At 31.8% G+C, this 9,523-nt stretch overlaps 1 protein-coding gene across 4 annotated transcripts; it reads right to left on the reverse strand.

The window, feature by feature from the left end:
* Nucleotides 1-515: 515 nt before the first annotated feature.
* LOC122636998 (lysine-specific demethylase 4A-like) lies at nt 516-8,853 on the reverse strand. Of its 4 annotated transcripts, none has more exons than XM_043828781.1 (9): nt 8,472-8,853; nt 5,223-7,890; nt 4,033-5,018; nt 3,721-3,903; nt 3,312-3,611; nt 3,027-3,218; nt 2,824-2,937; nt 2,627-2,719; nt 516-2,449 (listed from the first exon to the last, which is right to left on the reverse strand). In XM_043828781.1, the coding sequence occupies exons 2-9, from the start codon at nt 7,870-7,872 to the stop codon at nt 2,351-2,353; spliced, it is 4,617 nt and encodes a 1,538-aa protein (XP_043684716.1). In that variant the 5' UTR covers nt 7,873-7,890; nt 8,472-8,853; the 3' UTR covers nt 516-2,350. The 4 variants fall into 4 exon arrangements, with proteins under 4 accessions (XP_043684716.1, XP_043684714.1, XP_043684715.1 ...); XM_043828779.1 differs by having other exon boundaries at nt 516-2,246; nt 2,325-2,449; nt 4,033-7,890; XM_043828780.1 differs by having other exon boundaries at nt 516-2,436; nt 4,033-7,890.
* Between the last annotated feature and the right edge of the window lie 670 nt (nt 8,854-9,523).

Raw genomic sequence — 9,523 nt, forward strand, 5'->3', positions numbered from 1 at the left:
TTATCCAAGTTTGTATCTGTAATCTTTGAAAAAATGATAATGAGAAATTATCTCATTTCAATTATCATATTTTATTCAATCAGATTCATTTAATTCTAATGAAATACTCATTGCCGATGCCCAGTATGTGTTTCTTTGTGACATAAGAAAAAAAATAAAAAACAAAAAATAAAAAAGGAAAAAGGTAATAGATACTATAAAAGAATCAATTGTTTGATGAATAATTTTGAATGATTTTAAATATATAGTAGGTATATAGTTGAAGAATATTCTCTACTTGATATATCTTGCTTTGAATAATGGATCTACACATATTTTAACAAGATCTACAGATATTTTAGCAAGATAATCGACTTATATAGTATTTATATTTTTTATGATTCATAGTATTATACATTTAATTTCAAATGTCTACTATTGACATTCGATATCATGAATCTCTAATCGAAAATGATATAATAATCTTATTTTATTATTTACATAAGGAATATTAATGTATTCTGAATGAAGTTAAATTAGAAATTTAGTAGTCTTGAAAATTTATTTATAGTGAACGCTTTTTCTTTTAAAACATATGTATATTTAAACAGCAGAGGAAATGATAATAACGACTAGAAGATACTGCTGTATAGGCATAAGAACTTCGTGTGTGTATGTGTGTGTGTGTGTGCGCGCGCACCATACATATACATACATACATACATGCATACATATTTGCGTGATGTGTGTACTATTCTCTTTCTATTTAAAAAGTAACTTGGATAAAATCTGACAACACATTGACAGGAAACTATATAACCTTATTAATAATCTTTATCCACAATTGTATGTAAATATGAATGCTTTATGAACATTATTGGAAGCTGTTTGAAAAGAAGAAAAAAGAGAAAAAAACAAAACAAAAAACAAAACAAAAGTGTTTGATTGATTATTATTAAAATGTGTTTTGTCATGATTATTATTAAAATAAACATGAATAATTTGTCTCATACGCACACGATGATAAAGCATTTGTTTACAATGACTTTTTAAAAAATACACAATATCTCTTTGGGTACTTAACATAGTAAAAATATCAGATGTCTAAAAAGTAAATTTAAACATTTAAACATGAGAAATTGCTAATATGATTTTCATAATGAAATGATTCGTATAGTATGCAATAGAAAATCTAAAAGTACACATTCGTGAAAGGTCCGTTTGAAAATGTTTACGCATATTAATTTGATCGAGTATTAATTATATACTGTAAATAGAAAGTATTCATTTCCATTATGAACATCATAATTCTTACTTTCTTGATCGAAATAATAAAAAAAAAGAAAACGAATAAGAAATAATTAAATCAGAGAAGCAGACAAATTTAAAAATAAATGTTTTGATTGAAAGTTATTTGAACCAATACAAATTCTAATTAAAACGAATTAAAGTAGATATCTTCTAATACTCGCATTAAACGTCAAATATTTAGATAAAAAATGGAAAAAATGATTTCTTTAATATGAGGAATGAAATGTTAAATACATTTCTCCTGAATATAATAAAATAATATAATAAGACATATTTTAATGTTCAAAAGGTTTTTCTCAAAGCTTCTATGAAGAGGAGATCAATCGGATCTATTTTCAGAGTACCTTGTCTCTCTTTCTTTCTCTCTTTTTCTCTCTCTCTCTCTCTCTCTCTCTCTCTCTCTCTCTCTCTCTTTGTGAGCGAACGTCTATGAAAAGTCTAAAGAAAAATTGATAGAAAACAAAATTTCGTTTAACGTCTGAAAGAAATCTAATCGGACGAGCGAACGTGAACATGTGGTTTAGTGCATATTTTACAATATTGTGTCTACTACTAGTTCGCGATATTCAACTGCTTTTTACTCATTTTAAGAGTTCTCAGGCATACATATACAGATAGAGATATACACAAGTGCACATGCTTTCACACATCGATCATCCATAACTCTTGAGGCTACCCTCTTTCAGAAACAATTCTTAAATCAATTCTAATAGTTTGTCAAAGTATAAAATACGAATATTAAAAGGAAAATTTAAATATTCATCATTGCCGTCGTAAGATGCACCTTAGTGAGAGATCGCTTTTTATTGCAAATTTTAATATAAATTTTGTATCAACTTTTTCCCTTTCTCCGTATAAAATTGTGTTCTTATAATTCTTCTTAAATAATGAAAATAATTTCCCTATAATCAGATTATATGACAATTATGAGATTGCCCCTGGATCTGGAACGGATCCTGAATCATATAGATACCATTTTAATTTAATATTTACAGAAACGAGATGAAATATTATTGTGCCTATTGATTATTTACATTATGGTAGTATACACATTGGTGCCTTAATCACAATTTTTCACTTGTTTCGCGTGCCTTTGCGCGTTTGATTCATCCTCTATGCCGTAAAGATGATACCTGTGCTTCATTTCTGTGGCAACGGACTTTAATAAATTATACAAATATAAAAATTAGAAGAAAAGAAATTAAAAAAAAGGGGGAGAAAAAACTTAAAAAACTTAAAAGAACTTAAAAATATAATATGTATTAAAGAGTGTAAAAAACTAAATATAAAAACGAAATATAATACAATAAAATGATTATAATGCTACTAAACTTACCAAACGTGAGCGTACCCTTTTTGGCATATCTTCTTGTAAACTATAAATATCATTACGTTTTAAGGCAAGTTGAGAACCATCTTCAAAAATTACCTAAAAAAGTAACATGTTCCGTGTTAACAAAAACGCGCGCGAATAAATATTTATTGTAATTACATTTGATTAGAAATTTATAAATTCTTTTTTCATATACTCACGGTGTACATAATTTGATGATTAGTGCCCTCAAAAGTACCATCATAGACTTCACCGTCTGTCCAATTAACAGTAACAGCCGCGCCAACTTGAGGTGGTTTTCCAGGATCATAATTCTAAATAATAATATTTCAATATATTAATTATTCGTATACATAATAATAATTAATCAAGATAATTTATAAATATCTCGTGAAAAACTTACAATTATATCCAAAGGATACAAATCATCGCTAAAACTGTTGTCGCTAAAAGTGACCATATAGAAAAGTGTATCCTTTATAGACTCTACTTTTGCTTTATAATATCTCGAATTCCGGTGTTTTGCCCATACTGTTTCGCCCTGACGAATAATAGGAATTTTTTCCTTACCGTCGTCATGGCCATGGCATGTTACCTGTAACCAAAGATTTGTCATCGTTTATTAAACATTTGACCTTAGAGAATAAATATAACACGAATAATAGTCGATCAAATTTAATTTTCTCACCTGCAGTTCTTGACTATTGTATACCGGTATTACAAAAGTAGCACCTGCCACAAGTCCGCACGAAGGGTGAAATAAATTATTGCATTGGGAACAACTGAGGCAAGCGCCGTCGCTGTACCCGCAATAACAACATTGTTGTTTTAAAATATCGGTTCTAATTGTTAATACGTTAATAGGATCTTTATTGATAGCATCTTTAAAAGTTACACCTGGTAGTATCAGAGCACACAAAATGTGTGCCCAACCGCCATCGCTCGTGCGTTTCACAGCACCCCCACGCATAGGGCATAAACAGCACATCTATTTGATAAGAAAAAATAAAACGAAGAATTAACTTCTCTAATAGTTCTCTCTTATTAATCAGTTACATATTATTTTTTTAATATTAGATATATGTCATAATACGTACCACGTCAGTTTTACCAGCCTTACATTTATCGCATGCCCAATTTGATGGATCAGTGGGCAAAACTGTAATTCCATAACAGGAAGCATGAACTGTTACATGACATTCACGACATCTCAATAGTTTGTCATTTTCCGATTCAATAGCTTGTTCTTTTGAATTTACAGCAAAAAGTGTTGCCGATACCTGCGAAAAAGTAATATTATTAAAATAATGATTGTAATTCTTCTCTCTCTCTCCCCCCTTCCCTCCCCCTCTCCCTCTCTTAAAGGTGTTATACTTTAATAAATTTAATATAAAATATTTCTTTCTTACCCATATTGGAGAACTTTCAGGTAGAATAGTAGGTTTACAATACTTCCAATCAGGTGGCATTAACTGACTATTTCCACAACGAGTAGAAGCAAAAGTTGCACAAATTGCACAGTGTGAAATTTGAGCACTCCAATAATCATTGAAAGCTTTCATTAGGTCATTGCTCGGAATATTTGGATTTAACATATCAGAAATGTGACCAGGTATGGTTAGAGCCGGATGTGAACTGGAAGAACTTTTCTCTTCCGAACCCAACGATATAATTGTCGATTCGGGAAGTTGTTTTTTCCTTGTTGTAGCTTTTTTAAGCTTCTCTTTGGATTTCCTTCTGGCTATGGGTGACTTGATCGGTTTTAATTCTGGCATTGTCAAGTATTTATTGCTAGAATTTTTCTCTATACTTTGCCGTTGAGGTTTAGACACGTTAAAGTACTTATCATCTTGCTTTATCAAAGATGTCATAACAGCTTTCTGCTGATTTTGTAAATTGTTAAAATGATAATTTAAACTATATGGCATATTACCTTCGACCTTATCCACCAATACACTTGTACTAGCTTGTTTTATATCTAAATTAGCTGATTCGTCGATCTTCTTTACTGTACAACTAAGCAATGATTTTGTACTTGTATGTTTTATTGATTTTCCGCAAGTTCCTTGTTCGTTATCAATTTTTCGGACTATTAAAGAATTTTTCGAAACCATTTGTTCCGACGATGGTAAAACTCTCGTCAAAGATGTAAAATTTGTTGATGAATTATCATTACTATGTAAGGTGGATTTATTTGGTTCCATTGTGTTCAATTGAATCGGAGAATTTAGAGTAATTTTTGAGCATTGCGAGGATAATGGATTAGGAGGTGTAGCTAGTAAGACTGCGTTTGTGTCTGATAATTTCTTTAGCGTTGTAAAGGTTGCAGTTGTTGCGGGACCTATCTGAATATTTGTACATGTATTCAACATGCCACTTCCTCCTTTTGCATTTGCTATAGATAATTGAAGTGGTCTATTACATTTGTCATTTGATAAGAAAATACTGTTATTATATGGAATTTGCCAAAAGTTTTTAGTCATTTCTTTATTATTTGAATCATTAATTGATTTTAATTCTATACTCTTCTTTCCGCTGATATTACTTTGACAAAGTGATTGTGGTAAAATTTTACTTTTCGGAAAATAATTACACATACCTGTATTACTTTTCGTTTGAATAGTAAATGTCGTTGAAGGATTTAAAATGTCCATTTCTTTGTTCTTTTGTACTACGGTCTCTTTGCCTATAACTTCGCTTTGTAATATTGGTGGGTCAGCGTTGAATGATGTATTCGGCAAAAACGTAATGCGCTTCGTATCTTGCTTCGTATTGTGTACGTCATCTTTGGATAACATTACCAAATTAGGAGCAACATGTAGCCCTTTCTCGACCTTAACAGTATCATCGAGTTCTACTTTTGATATTACTTTGGTATTGGACAAATCTAAATGCATCAGCCTAGGCGCCTTTATTATATCCTTTCTTGTGTAATTTGTAATACATCTTTCTGTTTGTACCGTCCCAACACTTTTGTAAGATGTATTACCAATCATCTTGGTATCCTGAGTATAAATTTTCGAATCTTCATTTAAAGGTTTTATACCTGCACTTTCATCAATTTGTTTACTTTGTACAGCAATATTTTTTAATATATTTATATTAGGGAATGTTGATTTATAAATAAGCTTTGTATTTGCCTTTTTGGTATTCTTCATGAGAGAACATTGTTTCTCTTGCGTATCAACGTTTATAGGACCGTCAATCTGTTTCTCGTCTTCATAAGGAGAATGTATTATCTGTCCACTATTGGTAATATTTACTACCGTTTTATCCTTCATAGTGGTCATACTAAATTCATTTCCAACAGAAATAATATTGCCTGGTAGTAGATTAATCTTCCTTTGATTATTAGAAATATCTTTCATAGTAGATACTTTATGGGGGCTAAGACTTGGCATTGCTATTAGCTTACGCTGAACATCAGCATCAGAAACATCTAGCGGCTCATTAGGAACAAATAAAGGTATGTTTGTCTGTTTACGCTTGCCTTTAGAAATATTTTTCTGTTTTATCTTATGTTCCGGGGTTTTAGAATGTTTTTTCCTTTTCTTAGGAGATGACTTATTAATAGTTTCCAGCGAATTAGATTCATCGTTTGATAATTGAGAGATCAATGTATTACTGTTACTTTCCGATGCGACATTATCATTAGTTTGAATTGAATTATCTTGATTTAATAAATTCTGTTGATCGATTGATTCTTGATTAGAACCTGCAGAAATCAATTCTGATTCTGATTTAATCAAAACCGTCACATCGTCTGTGCTCTTTGGATTAATCAGTTTGCCAGAATTTTTCTTTGTTTTCTGATCCTTTTTCTCTTTTTCGTTACCATTTTGCTTCTTCTTTCTCTTTCTACCCTTTTTACGATTATAGCCATCGTCATAGACAGTTGCTTCGTTGACATCCATCTCACCTGCCTTAAGCCAAATATCTTCCAATACTTCCAATTGTTGTTCGTCTGGTTGATCATCACCTTCCTCAAATTCGAGATCTTGTAAAGCCTTCTTTAAATCCGCCGGAATGTCTGAACGATTAACTAACTCGGCCATATCAACATCAGGATTGGTACCAATTATATTTTTCTTCTTATGAATGGTATGTCTTTTATTTTTAGGAGCGGCATTTAAATAACTTTGTGGTAACTGTCCGTTACTGCTGTTACTACACAATAAATCCATCTGAGAGGGCATAGGCGCTGCCGTTTGTCTCGGATCCTCTGGGTGAGGACCAATATCTTCCCCGCGAAGCCATAATTCGTATCTTTCCGGTTGAAAGCGCTTGACAAATGTATCCATAGATATTTTTACCATATCTTTACTGCATGTGCATTGGGTCGCTCGTTTACCATATTCTACCCACCTGGGGGTAGCAAAGTTTGTTGATTCTGCACAATTGAAACCATGATTAAAACCAGCATGGTATCCATAAGGAAATGTTATCATTATTTCCCCTGCCTCTTGCGTTATCTTATTACACGGAATAGAATATTGTCTCAATATTTGTGGGGATATTAATGACATTTTATGACGTAAAAAGGCTTGACAGCTTTGATAACTAGATGGAAAAAAACCACTGGCTAATCTCTCTAGTCTGCGGCCATGCTCTGGTGGTATAGCATACCAAGTTTTTGGTGCACCAAAATGCAGATAATTAATCGAATAAAGATCCATATCCTCTGTGTGCCATGCAAATGTAGTTTTCCACATTCCAAAATATAGATACGCCGTATTAACGCCATCTATAGATATACCATAATCCTTATTTACATAATCCAATATCGTCCCTAAATGATTGATATTCCATTCTTTTACATCGGGATCGGTTAATGAACCAGATACATCTGCCCCATATATGGGAGCTACATATGTTATATTTTTCCAATATTTCCTTTCTAAATCTTCATAATCAAAATGTCGAGGCGTATTATAACGATCAGAGTTAGCTAATTTGCTATATTCTTTGACCGTCATTGACTTCTTTTGGATATTAATTTGTTGGTAAAGACCTTGCTTTCCCGTAACAACTTGGCATATAGGTGCAGGAATCGTAAGATCTAAAGTATTCAGGTCGTAACCACTTTTTCTCGGTATCCACTCAGGAGGTGGAATAACTTTAGCCAATCCTGCTTTATGAGCTCCTTTGCTTTCCATATACTCTATATACTTTGTAAAATCTTTAAATTCCTCATAAGTGGGCCTAAAAACTTGAATACGGGGTATACCCCGTGGTGTGTTATTGACCATTGTTTTTAATTTTTAAATCTGAAATGCAAAGGACCATAGATTAATGCTTGAAATAAAATATAAAATAATTGTGCAAATTGCGATATATGTATCTATATTAATCGCGCGAAGCACGCGCGCGCGCGCGCGCGCGCACGCACATACACACACCAACGCACGTAGGCACGCATTTGATTGAATTCAATAGTTTTAAGTAATATTATTAATTAGCAAATCACATGTAGCAATATCATCAGATGAATGCGTTAAAAGATATGCATCATTTGAAATTCACGTTATCGTATAGAAGAAGATGGATACAGACAACGTAATATAAAAATAAAAATTGTATTGATTGAAAAAATATGAGAAACAATAGATCAGTTAATAAATAAGAAAAGAAGTCTATAAATCAATTTCTCTAATTCGTTCATGATATTGAAAACGGTGCGATAAAATAGTTTTAAGTGTATAAAGATAAAATATGCAAGTACATGCAACCAAAACACAATGAAATTCATTAAAATTTCATCGATAGCGTTCAAAGTGTGAACTAGGTTCAATGTTTTTGGGATGAAACGTGGGATGGGAGAGGTGTGCGTAAACAAAATGGATGATACCTGTTTCGTTTTGGCATTAATTTCTTCTATCAAGTCCATAAATGAAGAGTTAAGACTTGAAAAAAATAATTAAACCGATCGCCATCTCAATGGATCGCTCGACATGATCGTTTGTTTCAAGGTAGATCATTAAAACAATATTTCCTCTTGAGTATGTCGATGTTAGGAGAACGTCAATGATACACTTTAGTTTGCTCTACTTGAAATGAAATTGTCTAGATTCACCGAAGAATAGAAGAATAAATGACACGAAATGAGAGAGAAAAATCACTTTCTACACACTAAAATACCATATTAAATAAAACTTTTCGTAGAGACTCTTAGGTTTGACAACTACCGCTGCACCTGACGGCGTCGTAGATGGCAATAAAGGTGGCATTGCATCGTGACATGATGCATCGTGAAGTGAGCGATGCTGGTAGACATTAGAAATGCGCATGTACGACGGGCGGCAAATTTAAAAATGTTCGTTTAGTCACGCACGCACTTTTCTTTCGATAAAACGATATATATATTGTATTTAAAGAAGTATTTGCTCAGTGATAATGGTCTACAGTAGGTGTTCATTATGGTTTTCGAGAAGTTTTTTAACAATTTCCACGATTCTTTTTAAAAACAATATATTTATTGTTATTAATAAATTATATTTTATTGATATTCTTTTTTAGAACATTATTACAAGAACGAAAAAATGAATGGAAACATAAAATTGTATTATTGTTTAGATAAATTGAGTTTCTCTTCCAACTAAATTTAATTAGACCCGATAGAAAACATCACAGATTGTTGCAAAATGATCCAATAAAATCTCTCTTCTTTATCTGGCATCTAACAAAGCAAACGATAAGTTGAGACAATAAGTTAAGTATTTTTTGGAGTTTTTAATAAAGACGTACTTAAAGTGCATCATCAAATGGAAATCAAAATAGTAATATTGAGGATTGGCCCATATATATATATATATATATATATATATATATATATATATATATAGACTTACTTTTGACCAACCAAACGCAAGAGAAGAAAAGGAAAAGAGAGAAAGAAAGAAA

Source organism: Vespula pensylvanica, chromosome 24 (genome assembly GCF_014466175.1).
Source record: "Vespula pensylvanica isolate Volc-1 chromosome 24, ASM1446617v1, whole genome shotgun sequence".
NCBI lineage: Eukaryota > Metazoa > Arthropoda > Insecta > Hymenoptera > Vespidae > Vespula > Vespula pensylvanica.

Excerpts from the sequence above, each read along its gene's own strand:
- LOC122636998 (XM_043828779.1), bottom strand. The coding sequence starts at position 7,872 with ATGGTCAATAACACACCACGGGGTATACCCCGTATTCAAGTTTTTAGG. Across the intron at positions 2,720-2,823 it reads ATCATCAAATTATGTACACC|GTAATTTTTGAAGATGGTTC; the intron begins GTGAGTATATGA and ends TTACTTTTTTAG. Across the intron at positions 2,450-2,626 it reads AAAGGGTACGCTCACGTTTG|TCCGTTGCCACAGAAATGAA; the intron begins GTAAGTTTAGTA and ends AATTTATTAAAG.